The 14,621-nt window shown below is 48.0% G+C and overlaps 1 protein-coding gene across 4 annotated transcripts in view; it reads right to left on the bottom strand.

The window, feature by feature from the left end:
- DIP2B (disco interacting protein 2 homolog B) overlaps positions 1–14,621 on the bottom strand; it is a 226,851-nt gene that overhangs the window by 64,976 nt on the left and 147,254 nt on the right. For 3 of the 4 annotated variants that reach the window (XM_075551694.1, XM_075551692.1, XM_075551693.1), the window contains exons 4-5: positions 13,341–13,466; positions 468–680 (exon numbers count right to left, since the gene is read on the bottom strand). In XM_075551694.1, coding sequence (XP_075407809.1) covers positions 468–680; positions 13,341–13,466 — 339 coding nt within the window. The remainder of the gene's footprint in view (positions 1–467; positions 681–13,340; positions 13,467–14,621) is intronic. The other variant, XM_075551696.1, reaches the window with a different exon arrangement.

Below are 14,621 nucleotides of genomic sequence, written 5' to 3' on the forward strand. Positions count from 1 at the left end.
GCAGACTGTTGCATCTTGTGCCCATGGAGTCAGGGGTGGGTTCGAACTGCTGACCTGCAGAGTGCTGCACCACCAGGGCTCATTAGACGACGACTCCTGGGAAAATTTAAGATACAAATTTTAGCACCTTTAAAATGTGCGAATATCCTTTCCATGGGATAAACCCGTATCGAGACTGGTGTTGTATCTTGGGGCTTTGAGTATTGCTCACACGAACAGAGTTGGCTTCAGGTGGCAACACGACACACCGACAAGGCAGACGACACCTATCCTTCCTGCAACAAATGTATTGCTGGTGTTTCCTTGTTGGCCTCAGTAACTGCCATGTGCTCAATGATTTAGAAAAGAATCATAATTGCTTTTGTGAGGCCATTCTGTGAAACCGACTACAAATCACAAACGGTTTTCTGGAAGCTGGGAGCCAAATGGCACCTCGTTTGGGCTTCTGGGGTAGATCCAGCGCCTACCTATTCGAGTATTGGCAAATACATCAGCTAGAGACCCACTGGTTCCTTTGACCTCTCCGTGGGACAGCGTAGAAGATGCGGAGGAAGAAGTGGACGATCCCTGAATTGAACGGTTGATCCAGGACTCAGCGTTCTGTAAGCTCTGCTGCAAGGCAGCGGAGAGCGCGGCTTGGCGTCTCAGAGAGCCCTCATCCTCAGAGGCCGAAGACGTGTCTGTGTGGAATTAGAAAAAAAGAAGTTCTCGATCCTGCCTGGAACAGAGACCCTGCAGCTCGGGCTCATGGGCCACACACTCAATTTTGACACCAGCAAAACATTCGAATTGTTGAGGTAGGTGAGGGGCAAACTCTCATCAGACTAATTCTCAGGAAGCTCTACGTTGTATAAAAATAATCTTTGAGAACACTTTCACATCACTCATCATTTGTCTGGTGTGTGCTCAAACAGTATCTAAAATTCATCTGATTTGGCTGACTTTATTTCCAAATAATAGTGAGGTACTTATAGATCTTCCCTAGTCTCTTTATTAAAGATCCCCGAGAGAGCTTGCTACGCTGATTTTGGACACATACTTATTCATTAATCCCTACTTAAAAGGAAATTATCTTGATAGAGGGATGCAAAAAAACAAAAACAAAAAACACCCCTTCTTTTTGTTCACAATTTACCGTATATACTCGAGTATAAGCTGACCCGAGTATCAGTCGAGGCACCTAATTTTACCACCACAACTACATAAAAAATGTGCTGGAAAACTTGGCTCATACATGAATATATACGGTATGTGCCAACTAGTGGGCTGCTCGGAGGTGCTGGAGGAGTTATGGGACTACGTCACTGTTCCTGAGCTGGAAGCACTCTCGCTGTGGGTGGGAAGGCCAGCTGGCCACCTGGCACATGCCAGCTTTCCTCACACAGTGATGTGGGGCAAGCCCAGCGCCTGCACTTCTTCCTAATTCTCACTCAAGGAGCTGTGGTTTGTATTTAGCCTGGCTTGACCTTCAGGAAAATAAGGTCTGAATTAGAAAAGTGTGCGCGTGTGCGTGTATGTGTTGGGTGGGAGGGGGTGGTAATCCAACCAAATATAAGAGAGAGAGGGAAGTGGAAGTCAGGACTGTATTCTAGGGCATTTCTGCGGCCTCCAAGTTAAAGAAGGAATCTGGGGCCACACAGGACGCAAACTCACTGCCGCTGAGTTGATTCTGACCCCACAGGACAGGATGAACAGGTGCTGTGTGTTTCTGAAATTGTAACTCTATGGAGTAGAAAGCGTCTTCTTTCTCCCAAGGAGTGGCTGGTGGTTTCGAACTTCTGATCTCCTAATATGTAACCTGTTATTCCACCATGACTCCTTTCTAATATAGGACAAGCCCTTTGGGGAAAAAAGTCTTGTTTTGGTTTTGGGGTATGTGTGCTATAATTTATGATGGCTGGGTTGCATTTAATTTGATTTTTTTAAATGAAATATTCAATGCTCATCCTGCAGAACAAAGTGCTTCTAACTCGTGTGAATGTGCCAAGGCCGTTTTTCAGTTAGGCTCAAGGAGGCGAAGAAGGTAACTATGGGGCTGGAAAATGGCTCGCATTTGCTGATGGGAATTTGAGCCACAAGAAACCCCTCTATTTAATTCAGAAGCCACACGATGAAGGCCCAGGGTCAAAGTGAAACGCTACGGTCAGGACTATATCCTGGCTTCCAGCTTGGCGCTCCTTCCAATTTGTTGTTTTCCACTGAAGGAGATCTGTGCCCCCAGGCTGACTGATTCTCTTACACTGACTTGCTGTTTCATTTATTTCAATGTTCTACATAACCACACTGTGTGGCAGGAACCGTGTCCAGTTCTAGGAGGCTGAGAGGTATGGAACTTTGTGAGATCATTACGAGCCCTAAAGGGGGTATCAGGCTAGTCCAGGGAACACACAAGTATGTGCACTACTTTGCAAGGATACAAAGGATGCTGGGAAATAGGGTCCCCAAGGCTTTCATAGGACGGGCACCGATTTCAGTTAGATTTGCCAGGAGTGAGCGTGATGAAGTCATGGCATTTCAACAAGTTCCTTACAAAGGAAACCAAGAGCTTGAGGAGGTAAAGGCCAACAGAGGCGGCGGAAGGGGAAGCAGGATTGGGGCATGCGAAACTCCAGAGGGGGAAGCGAGTCACAAGCAAAAGGAGGCGAGTACAGGAAGATGGGGAGAGAGAGAGAGAGAGAGAGAGCAGTGAAAGCATCTGTACCTCTTTATTTAAGGAAATCGTTTTACATACTTTCCAAAAATATTCCAACATTTATTTCCCCTATGCCTCAGGAAAGATGCTAAAAAAAATGGGCTGGGGTGGGAGCTCCCAGACAGGCCAGTTTGCCTCCAAGAATAAAGCTCTGTTCAGAGTAGCACATTGTTGTGAAGTGTCATCGAGTTGATTCCGACCCACAGCGACCCTATGCACAACAGCACGACACACCGTCCCGGTCTGGGCCACCCGTACAATGGTTAGTGCTCTCCAACCTGAGGGGCCGTGCCACGGCACTGTCTCCGCCAATGCTCTGCTTCAATTCATTGGGCCTTCAGAACTGACAACAAGCGTTTGGAACCTATGCGTGAGGTTTTCAGTCGCTACATCCTCCAAAGTGGGCAGCCAATTCCTTCTTTGTTGTCTGTTCATAGTCTGGAAGTTCTGCTGAAACCTGTCCACCTTGGGTGACCCGCTGGCATTTGAAATACCAGTAATACAGCTTCCAGCATCACAGCAACACGCAAGCCACCGCAGCACGGCACACTGAAGGATAAGCGGTGGCAGGATAGCAACTCTCGGCTGGATGTGCAGGCTGCCTTTACTGCATCCTTCATTTTAATTTGTGTACGTCTAAAATCACAGTAACCTAATTTTCGAAAGATAGTAAAGCCAGCAATTAGGTTTATGGAAAATTGGCTTCATTGTGCTTCTATATTGGATCAATTACGTAATTGGGCAGATTGTTTCAATTCACTTACCTAATGCGCCTGCCAGCCCCTCTCAGCGTGTTTAATGGCGTACAACCCCGGAGCAGCTTAGTATAAAAGAAAAGAATATGGCTTGGGTGTCCGGCTTTTAGTTGAGATGTAGTGCCCACTACGAACTACCTGTGTGACTTGGGAGGTAGATTTACCCAATTGAGAGAGCTGTGTGTGTTCATTCCAACCAGCAGGTGTGCACTGCAGCAGCCAGAAAGGAAGAAGGCTGAACGATGGTCCTGTGTTGGGCTCTTAGGACACTGCCCTAGACGCTTTTAAAAAATAGCTCAGAAGAGCTCAGGGCGGGTGCCTAGAGAGTGAGACCTACACCAAGGCCTGATCCCTAGGGAGGATCAGCCGTGAGGGGACAGAGAGGTAAGTAGGGAGGAGTCAGGCAGAGGAAACAGCATGTGACAGAAAACAAGGCACATTAGGAGATACAAAAAGCTGAGACCAACTGAAGTACAAGAAGCAAACTGGTAGTGATGACAGATGAGGCTGGACAAGTGGACAGAGCCGGGCCTTTGTAAGACATGCGGAGGAAACACACGGGAGAACATGCAATAAGTAACAGAGGGGAAGCACCCCAACGGTGTCACCGCACAGAAGCTGGCCAGTCAGACTTGGCTTCCTTTCTCTTCCCCAGCACAACAGCTGGGGAAGTGGCTTCTCTCTTGATTTGTAACTCCACCTGAAGTTTGCACTAACAATCATTTAAAGGGCTGGGCCTTTTCCTACAAACAAAAAAGGGAAGAAGGATGGCCAATGGACCACAGGCTGGTAGGATAAAAACTGGGCCAATCACATCACCCGAGAGAGTTAAGTTTTTAGACACAGAATGGCAACTGGGTGGGGCTTAATGCTGGTCCTGTGTTAGGCTCATAGGACACTGCCTCGAGACTCTTAAAAATCAGAACAAGTGTCCGTTTCCTACAAAACTGCTATGGATTTGTAGAAATGTGGGCAAGATTAAATCAACGGTAACAGGAACAGCATGATCATCTCCTCTGGTTCAACATGAACTCATAACCGCTAAATCATTGTAACTGAGATCTCGTCCCAAGTTTGAGTAAGAGGAACACAAGATGTCTACACAGTTGACAACTTTTAAAATAAATCTTCCCTTCAGTTTATAATTTAGTGTTTTTTTTTTCACATAGCATCACTTTGTTCTAGTCACCAGCAGCTTAATACTCGTTTGTCACCAAGTAGGAAACGTAAATAATTAGCTTGTTGATTTTGAGAGAGGATAATTCCGAAGTTCACTACCCGTTCCTTCACTTCGGCCGCACAGTGAGTCTTTGGGTGTGGGAGCGACTCTCCTCTTCCTGGCACAAACTGTATCATAACCAGAATGCTTATTTAGGAAGATCACACACCTACCACATGGCCAGCTCCACTCCCGGGTGCTTCTGCAAGAGCAATGGAAGCGCAGGCCCTGCAGAGACGTGCACGTGCGTGTTCACGGGAGCTTTACTTGTATCGCTGAAAACTGGATGTGCATCGCGTGAGTGAACAGAGTACAGTGCAGCCACACATGGAATATTACTCAGCAATAACAAGGAAGGAATCACTTGGAGAAAGAGAAAGTAGGTGAGGGGTTACCAGAGGCTGGGGAACTATTGCTTAATGAGTACAGTTTGTGGGACGGAAGGTTCTGGAAATAGATTGCGGTGGTGGCTGTGTCACACTGTATGTTTAAATGATGCCACACATTTGACACTTGAAAATGGCGAGAATGGCACATTTCATGTGATATGTGTGTTGACGGTAAGTAGATATTTAATAGCAATGCTTTGCTTTTTAAAAGGAAGGAAACATTGATACAGCAACATGAATGAATCACAAAATAATTATACAGAATGAAAGACTCTAGGCACATACACATTCCAAGCTGCATGGTCTTATTTATGAAATAGTCCAGAAAAATGCGAACCAAATGGACAGTGACAGAAAACAGAGCAGGGGTTTCTTGGGGATAGCGATGGGCAAAGGCTGGAGGGGGGGATTTTAAAGAAATTATGAACACACTTTGAAGGTGATGGATTGATTGTAGTGAAAAGCCCAGGCCATGGGCCACTGCCATTAAATTAATTCTGACTCAGAGACCCAATAGAGTGTTTCTGAGGCTATAAATCTTTACAGGAACAGACAGCCTCATCTTTCTCCTGAGGAGTAGCTGGTGGGTTTGAACCAGTGCCCTTGTGATTGGCAGTCCAACACTTACCCAACAGTCCCATCAGGGTAGCTTACAGACACCCGAACATTGCATTTTTAAGTATATGCTATTTATTGCATGTCAACATACCTCAATAAAGCTGTCTAAGGACGAACTTAAAATGACTCGTGGGGTGCAAATGATGTCTGGGGGCTAGTCTGCACAATCTGAATGATTCTGTCCACGCTCGACACGCTCCTGGGAAGAGTGTCTTCCACTGCCACACTCACATGGCCAAACGCAAGCCCCGATCCTAACTTAGAACAGCAGGCAAGCCCAGCTTCATCGGAAAAAGGTCTCAGCCCAACAACCACTAGAAAACAGTGGCCAGCAGAAGTGACTGCAGGCTGGAGCTTCCAAGAACAAATAAAAGAAACCACCACCAAGCCAGTGAGTGAAAGATAACCTGACTCCTCTGTGCGGGAAGCAGGGTGTGCGTGTGTGTTTGGGGAGGTGGGGTGGTGGAGTGGGCTGCGCTGGGGTCGGACAGGAAGGTGTTATCCTCTACGGGGAGTTAGGACTTTTAGACGCCCCTTCAAGAGAGGCAAAGGGGTTTTCTATGTAGGCAAGGGGAGCATTTGAAATATAAGGAGGAGAAATCATTTGAACCTAAGAAGGGGCAGCCTGGAAATAAAGTTAAGTTTAGGACGTTGGTTCTGGATAGAGTGCCAACCTGAACCCATCTGGGGCTACAAATTCTGAGCAGCAATTCTAGCACTCAACCCAACATGGGCAGCTGAGGGGCATTTTGTGAGCCTCTCAAGAGGCTCTTTGCACCTGCAACAGGCCTGGCTCTGTTCTCACCTAGGGGGCTGGGCTTATTGTCAGGAAGGTGTGCCAATTAACATCCAAATAGAGATGTTTTCCAAAGAAGGAGCACCCACTATGTGTAAATATGCAAGGATTGCTCTACTTAAAAGAATCCTCCAGCTTGCTAGTCTTGCATTTTCCCAGTTTATGAAGAAGAAAAACATTGAATGAATATTGTAGGTAACGTTGGGGTTAAAAAAAAAAGATCTCCCATCATGCACCACCTATTTGAAAAGTTGGGTGACCCATGCAAGGACTAGAGCTCCCAAGTTAACCAGACTCCGCTGGCTGGCTAGTCTGGCCAAGGTCTGGGTCCACAGTCTTAGCTCAGCCAGTCACAGCTCCTGGCAAGTCGGTGCTTGGGACTTAAATTCTGCTGTTTCCCCCATCACTTGTCACTCACAGTGGATTATTCCCATTCATGTTTTCTATTTTGGGGTTGTGCGCTCACGTTCCACGGCTCTTTATCCGTGGGAATCTTAAGTCCCTATGTTGATTTACACAGGTGTTTTGTGCTCCAGGGTTTAAACGCCGGCCTAGGTCCACGTTCTAATGTTAGTTTTTATCAGGCAGTTGGTGAAATGTAAGCCTTGTGCCCTATTGGCCACACATTTCCATCACCTCAAGGGCAGGCCCAAGGCAGGCTGTCCCGGACACCTTCCTTACAGGCAGGTCTGCTTTCCTCAGTTCACTCTCAGTCCCTTCAGAGGCCAGTCCCAGCATTCATCCTGGGGCAGGCCCATGTGGTCATTCAAACATGGGCCCCTTGTTTACGAACCCTCCCACCCCACCCCAGCCAGAGCAGCCAATGGGAGCCCCTTCGCACCCCTCAGATGTGCGGTGTTCATTCTCTCTCTCTCCTGCTCCTTGATGTATCTAAAATGAAGCTGGTTATGTTTTATTCACCATTTCTAGAGACCTTTTCTTTGCCGTGAGCAGTTCCACTCTGTCCTGTAGGCTTGCTAGGAGTTGGGCGTCAGCTAGACGGCAGTGCTTGGTTTGGTTTTCCTTTCCTCTGCATCGGAACTTACTGGGCCTCTGAAAAATGCCTCCACAACAAACTCAGGCTGCCTGTGCTGTTGGCGTTTTCCATCTGTGAGTGGGTTAAAGGGTTGTTGAGACAACAAACACGCACAACCCACACACGTTAGAAATGTGGCCCTTTGAGGGTACATAGAGGTACTGACTCATGGCAATTATGAAATGACTCTTATTGCTAAACCTTTCATATGAAATGTGCTATTTGAAATAGAGAAATCCTATCCGTTGAGTGTTTTCTTGTTGCTAGCCTCTTCTGTAATTGTGGGCTATCATTTGTAAACCATACACAGAATGCAGGCATGCTCCTAAAATGATTTCCTCTCTGGTACATATTTGGGGTTGGACGCTCTCCGACATCAAGCATCGCTCAACTTGCTTGGAACCATACTCTTTCCAGTACCATGCACACGAGAGGAGTACCAACTTACCCTATAAGTACCAACCTATCCTAGGAAGAAAAATGCCCTGCCATAATACTACGGGAGAATGGAGTATAACACTTAATTTCAGTTTGACCTGGGGCAAGTCACGTGGTACTATGCACCAGTTGGTTTCCTTATCGCTGAAGAAACTGGGCCTGCCTACTTCACAGAAGGAGCCTTGTGGCATAGTGGGTATGTGTTGGGTTTCGATCCGAAAGGTCAGCAGTTCAAATCCACTAGCTGTTCCAAGGGAGAAAGATGGGGCTTTCTACTCCCATTGAGTTAGTTTGGGAAACTCCCAGGGCAGTTCTACCTGTTCTATAAGGGGGCTCTGAATCGGCATCACTGGCATGTTATTATAGGAGGCAATAGCTGTGACAGTCCTTTGACCGCTACAGTTCCCTGTAGTTCCGTAAGACCTCGTTCAACTATGGGAAGAATAGAACAGTCCCCCACTCTGCTTACAAGCATCATTGCCATACACAGGAAAACACCTTTTGGTGTCTCACAGAGACCCTAAAGCACAGAGCAGAACTGGCAGCACAGTAATTAAAGCACTCAGTCAGCTCTAACTGAAAAGTCTGCGGTTCAAATCCACCAGTCGCCCTGCAGGAGAGAGCTGTGTCCATAAAAGGTAGAGGATGGCTCTGTGTTAGAATCAAGGCCACATCCAGCGACGGGCTTGGGTTTTAGGCACTATCTTTATTGAAACGGATGGCCACATCTTTCTCCTGTGGAGTGGCTGGTGGCTTGGCACTGCTGAGCACTTAACCACTGTGCCACCAGAGCGCCTTTATGGAGAGGCCCTGTGAACGCCTCAAGCAGGCCCCTTGTGCGGCAGACATCTGAACATCAGCTTCATTCCCCCGCAGCCAGCTGAGACAGCCTGCTGTGCTGTGGGCCATTAAGCAGGGTATTTGGTCATCTAAGCCCCATCAGGAAGCAGCTCAGGGTCGGTCCACATGGGCCCAGGAAAAATGTAGTGAGTGGTGTTGGGTATTGTGTTTACCCATATGAATGAGTAATGGGTTACACAAAGGATCCCTACAAAGAAAAGGCTGAGGTAATTGCCTCATGACATTAGCAAATGATTTCAGCACATAAGGGGGGGCAGGATGGCAGCAATACACGTGGTCTGAAAGCCTGCACGGGGCCACAGCCCTCAAAGAGCCACAGAGACAGCTACCCGCTTGGAGAATTTCAAAGCTCCAATCTGGACGATGTGAATAAGTGGCTGCTTCACCCTGCAAACTTTGTGTTGATCGGAGCTCTATGATTTGAAAATGATTTACGAGCAGAACACAAATGATTTCCCATGCCAACTATTTACCGTATTTTCTAGACTATATGATCCTACAAATGAAGTCAAGACTTAGGACCTATTTTCCTCCTTTGATGAGCTCTAAATTTTGATCCACTTGGTAACTTCGACAAGTATGCATTATGAGGTCCGGTTCTGACAGGACCCATCCGAGGTCAGTGCCAGGAGCCACACATCCTCTGTTCTGGGTCTGGGGTGGCACCCAAGTAAGTCTGGCACAAAAGAAGGCTATCTGAAAATAGAGGCACACTGGGTGACTTTCGCCCTCCAGGGAGAGTACAACTTTTCCAGGAAGAAAGCCCCAACAAGATCATTTTTAGAGCTATTCCGCGGCCTGCTTCACTGAAAGCCATCTATGCCGTCGCTGCGCGGGCCTGTTGCGTTGACTCGGAGTCACGGTGCTTTCCTGGCTGTCATCAAGCAAGAGCAGAATGACAGGTCTTTCTCTCAAGGAGCCGTTGGTTGGGTTTGGAGAATCCACCTCTTGGTGCCTAACTGTTCTACCGCCAGGCCTCCTTGAGAACAGCCTGTGTGACATCCCAGTACACTCAAGTTGTTTACCGTAAAGGCCAGGGCAGAACTGTCCCTCGAGGCTCCTGAGGCTGTGAATCTTTAAAGGAGTAGCAAGCCCCATCTTAGTCACACGGAGAGTAGCTAGTGGTTTCTTTCGAACCGCTGACCTTGCCGTTAGCAGCCCAACGTGTAATCCACTGCCCCACCAGGGCTCCAATGATCCTCTGCAGCAGGGTAAAATGGCCTCACAGTGGTTCCAATGACTACGAGAAGCCTTATAGAAGGAGATGGTCACGTCCTTCTTCCATGTTGTTAGCTGGTGGGTCCGAACCAGTGGCTTTCAGTTAGCAGCTGAGCAATGAATCCCTGCACAACCAGGGCTGTTCCTATAAAACAGCTGACAAAGCACAATAGTGCCAACGCTCTTCACCCTCCCAGCCTCGGCATTCTTCTGGATGGCACGCTTTGAGGACTTCCAGCAGTCAACCAGAGCACACATGCCACGTGACACCTGTGACTAACCCAGGTCAGGCTGCAGCAGACCCTGGAAGCTTGGGACAAGCTGTAAGAAGGGGCTCTTGGAGTGTCAGAGTGACCCCAGGAGCCTCCGGAAGAATGTAATTTGAAGCTGGATTTGTAAATAGAAGTCTAGTATAAATTCTATGCCATCTAAAATGAAAGGTGCTAACAGAAACCCGACACAGCTCTTCCCACATCCCCTCACCAGAGCACAGTCTTTATCCTGGCTCTGCGTGTGATTGCTGAATGGGCCTATCACGGTCTGGTTCCATGCGGGGGCTGTGCGAAAAGACACTACGCACACATTCTCAATGCTTCCTGGGTGAGAATCCCTCTGCTACTTGACAACACAGATGTCCTAGCAGCAAATCAGGGTTTTCCACGTTTCTCAGAGATTCCCCAGAACAGGACGAGGAACCTTCTCATTACTGTGCTCTGCAGAATATAGATCTTAGGACAGACGACTGCATGTTTTCATCCTGAAATTATAAAAGGCTTAAGGTGACCAAGAAGAGTATGCCCCATCCTCAAGACTGTAGTTAAGAGTAGAATAAGAGTGTTTTGAAATATAGGGTCCTGTAGTGAGTTCAAAAGGACAATAGTCCATTCCCGTCTCAGAACAATTCATAAGGCTCCTCAGCAACCTGTGATTTGAGAAGCAGTTATGGAACAGAACAACGCCTGGACCCTTTTACTCTATTTATTCAATTTGTATGCTGAGCAGATAATCTGAGAAGCTAGACCAGATGAAGAGGAACACAGTACCAGGATCAGAAGGTGGCTTAGGAACAAGCTGAGATGACGGATGGCATAACCTTGTGGCTGAAAGGGCTTGAAGCCCATGCTGGTGAGGATTCAAGACCGTGTCTTCAGTGTGAATTAAACGTCGAGGAAATGAAAACAACGCCGGAGATGCGATGATAAGCAACATCATGTTCAGTGGAGACAAGAGCGCAAGAGCGCAGTTGTCAAGGATTTCGTTTTGCTGGGTTCCACCATGAATGCTCATGGAAACAGCAGTCAAGTAACCCAACGGTGGCACCGCACTGGGCAAATCTTCCCAGACCCCTTAGAAGTGCTACAGAGCAAGGAGGTCCATTTGAAGCAGTGGTGGGCCTGACTGGCCCACGCTAAGGTAATCTCATTGGTCTCGGGTACCTGTGAGATGTGAGTAAGACTGACGAAGAATGGATGCATTTGGAGTAGGGTGTTGGCAAATAACAGGAAGTATACCACAGACTGCAAGAAAAACAAACTGTGTTGGGAACAGAACAGGCAGAATGTGACGGGGAAGCGAGGGGAGCCAGCCTTCGCCTCATGTATTTTGGATATGTTATCAAGAAGGACCCCGTCCCTGGAGAAGGACATCATGTTTTATAAAACCAAGAGCCAGTGAAAAAGTGGCATACCCTCCACAAGATGGACTGGCACACTGGCTGCGACAGGAGCTAGACCACAGCCACCGGTAGTGAGGATGGGGCTGAACCAAGCAGCGGTTCATTCTGCTGCCCCTGGGGGCGCTAGGGGACTGAATGGACTCAACAACCCCACAAGCCGCTGCAGCCAGCAACAACAGGTCCCATTCAGCAGTGAACAGCAGCATTTGTTTCTTCCCCTCAGGCAATGACTGCCATAAAATAGGGGTAAAAATGGCTTCCATTCCTTCTGAGAATTCCCAAGATCCTTTGCTGGACTCCCCCATTTAGCCCGAGGCCACGAGCACAGATGACTTACTCTGATCACTGCATCTCTTTAATTCAGCAGTGGAGAGAATTGTTCTGGGCGCCACATGTCACGTGGCTCCTACCCTTTGCCACAGACTACAAGTGAACCCTCAGCTGCACTGCAGGGGAATCTTGCCAACAAGGAAGCGCTGCTAAGCTGAGAGCCCCCTTTGTCCACAGAACCAACTGGTGCTGTACGAATGTGGAAGGGAAGCCATCCAAGATTTCGAGTGAGTGGGCTTCAAGTATGCAGCAGTACAGACACAAAATGTCTTATTGTGGGGGTCTGCTGGAGGAAGCCTCTGGTCATGTTTTGAGAGTCACTTGAAGCCACAGGGCTATTTCTCTTTCAAACATATTGATACCACATATGTGAGGGGTGGGGCGGGGGGCACACACAGTACACCCCAATGCTCTGACATACTTGCCGAAACCTGGGCGAAAACTGTGACTATGAACCGGGATGGGCAAACAGCTCCACAGCTTGCCAGCTGCGAGGAGAAGTCAGACCCAACAATGCAAACCCTTCCTAGGGCTCCCCACCGGCACAGCGAGTGTGGACCACAAGAGCCCGTGGAGGGAGGAAAACCCTCTCCAAAGATGACTTTACCAATAACAAGACTGTAAAGAGAAAGGCGTTCGTCAAAATGAGGTTCTGAAACAGATTTCGTATGCTTAGTCTCTGAGGTCTACATCAAGATCCTGCAAGAGGATTTCACCCCAAAATAAAGTTTGCTTGTTTTTAAAAAAACAGAGGCGCACTCCTGGAGAGTGGGGATGGCATGAAGGTAACTCAGGACCCGTCGAACAGAAATGGATCCCTCTAAGAATGATATCGATGTACACAAAATGCATTAGCCCCTCACACACTTTCATACAGATTTCAAATCTACTCCCATCTTTAACGATGCACAAAAAGTCCCACTCCACTTCCTCCTACAACTGCGGCATCTGAGGAAGACAGGGGTTTTCAAGAACGCGGGAGTCTGAGGTCACATTTTATATACATTACTGGATTTGGCAGGATTTTTTTGAGACCCTAAACTTTGGCTTATATAAATTGTGGTGGGGTGGGGGAATCACATACAGAAATGCTGGAGGTTCCAAAGGGAGGGAAAACACTTTATAATAGCTCTTAGGTTCTTTTTGGTGTGTTGTTGATGATGTGACAATCAGAACCTGTCTCCTTCGGTGGGCCCCCAGTCACTGCTGTTGATGCAGAGAGTTCAGCTCCTACCTCAGAAAAGGAAGCACCGAGCGTATTACAGGCACGACAAGAGCACACTGACGGAGAGAGCAGGTTCTGATAAACCTACCAGGAGGCGTGCAGGCATCTGCGGGAGACTGGACAAACGTGGACCGCCTTTTGGTTGGCATGGGCAGAGCCATTTTCTGTTCTTTGTGCTTCGCAAGTGCGGCTTGAACGGCTTCTGTGTGGATGTCTGAAAAATTCAACATTTACACTCATTAGCTCCCGGCTGTTACCACGTGTTCCCCACTGTGGGTTAGATGACCATGGCCTCAACCCAGGTGAAAACAAGGAAATGTGTAAGTGATTTCTACTAATTGTTTTAGACCAGTTAAGAAAAACAAAAACGAAATGAAAAATACAGACTGCAGAATTCAAGGACATAATGAACCAAACAAGGTATTGCACGTGCGTGCGTGTGTGTGTGTGTGTGTGTGTGTGTTGGGAGTGGTGGAGAGGGGTAGTGAGGAGAGTCTCTCCAGCCTAACATGCATCTGTGCCCAGACAGGGACTCCCACCTCTGCTGGCCCCAGTGATGGAGGAGGGAGAGGTGGAGGGAGGGGAGGGGCACTGGAGGACAGTCAGTATTTCTCAAGAAAAGACATTTAAGATGGGCTGAACGGTCTGAAAGCATACTTGGCCGAGACCACAGGAGCGGAAGGCTTGGCTTGAATCTAGAAAAATATAATGGAGACGTTACTGGTTTGCCACTTGGGCCACCACTGAGGACTTTAGCTGACAGCCTGAATATCAAACAAAAAAGCCAAAAACCACCCCAAATGCGCCAGGCCTTTCTTCTGAGGAACCACTGAGTAAGGCGGAAAGGCCAGCCTTGCACATAAACCCTTTGTGTCACTCATGGGCCCCGCCTTTACAAAGAGCACAAACTCAACATGGCAATGCCATCGTGTCCACGTCAAGGCCCAGGGAGTGTCCCAGGGCTGGGAACCCGGACAGCAGGAGCCAGGGCCACATCAAACCCACCTGCTGCTCCTGTGAAGATCTCCATGGAAACCCACACAGGGACACTTCTACTCTGACCTCCGGGGCTGCCATGAGTCAGAATCGACTAGAGGACAGTGGGGTTTGGGTTTTGTTTTTTTAAACTTGATGGAAGCCAATGGCCACTGATTTCACGAGAGCAGCGGTTGGTTCTCAACCTGGGGGTCAAACGAGTATTTCACAGGGGTTGCCCAATTCATCACAGTAGCACAATGACAGCGATGAAGTAGCAACGAAAATAATGTTATGGTTGGGGGTCTCCACCACATGAGGAACTGTATGAAAGGGTCGCGGCGTGAGGAAGGTTGAGAACCACTGCTGCTGAGTGTGACCTGCTGACCTTCTT

This window comes from Tenrec ecaudatus, chromosome 6, assembly GCF_050624435.1.
Source record: "Tenrec ecaudatus isolate mTenEca1 chromosome 6, mTenEca1.hap1, whole genome shotgun sequence".
NCBI classification, from domain to species: domain Eukaryota; kingdom Metazoa; phylum Chordata; class Mammalia; order Afrosoricida; family Tenrecidae; genus Tenrec; species Tenrec ecaudatus.